The sequence below is a fragment of the Sinocyclocheilus grahami genome, unplaced genomic scaffold (assembly GCF_001515645.1).
Source record: "Sinocyclocheilus grahami isolate Dianchi unplaced genomic scaffold, SAMN03320097.WGS_v1.1 scaffold27284.1, whole genome shotgun sequence".
Taxonomy (NCBI): Eukaryota; Metazoa; Chordata; class Actinopteri; order Cypriniformes; family Cyprinidae; genus Sinocyclocheilus; species Sinocyclocheilus grahami.
Window position 1 is genome coordinate 2151 of NW_015520330.1, and position 458 is coordinate 2608.

Below are 458 nucleotides of genomic sequence, written 5' to 3' on the forward strand. Positions count from 1 at the left end.
GTAATGCATTACTTTTAAAAGTAACTTTCCCCAACACTGCTCTTATTTGTCTTTTATGTGTAAAAGGAAAATGTAGCCATGGTGGGGAGACTGATCTCAGCAGTAGCCAGAATCCTCAAGGTGGGATCAGTAAAGATGAGAGCCATTCCCATAATGCTAATCTCCACAAGAATGCTGTGAACCTGGCAGCTGAAGCCACAATGGAGCTGCTAGAGGATATCCGTGGAGCTATAGGAAACTATAACTACCTTCGGTATGGAGATATATTCCTCATATCTTTAGACAAACCTTCTTAAACTTTTAAGAGATTTTATAACTTGCAAAGCTGGGAGTTGTTCTCTTAAAGGGATACTCCACTCCAAAATAAAAATGTTGTCATTAATCACTGTCAAGGTCCAGAAAAGTATGAGACCTCATCAGAATAGTCCATCTGCCATCAGTGGTTCAACCGTAACATT

General features: G+C 39.7%; 1 protein-coding gene across 1 annotated transcript in view; it reads left to right on the forward strand.

Annotated features, from left to right (window-relative positions):
• Positions 1 to 253, forward strand: part of LOC107580218 (von Willebrand factor A domain-containing protein 7-like) — a gene marked incomplete at its 3' end in the record, with an annotated part of 1990 nt that extends 1737 nt beyond the window's left edge. Inside the window, exon 3 of the mRNA XM_016265953.1 lies at positions 67 to 253. Coding sequence (XP_016121439.1) covers positions 67 to 253 — 187 coding nt within the window. The remainder of the gene's footprint in view (positions 1 to 66) is intronic.
• Between the last annotated feature and the right edge of the window lie 205 nt (positions 254 to 458).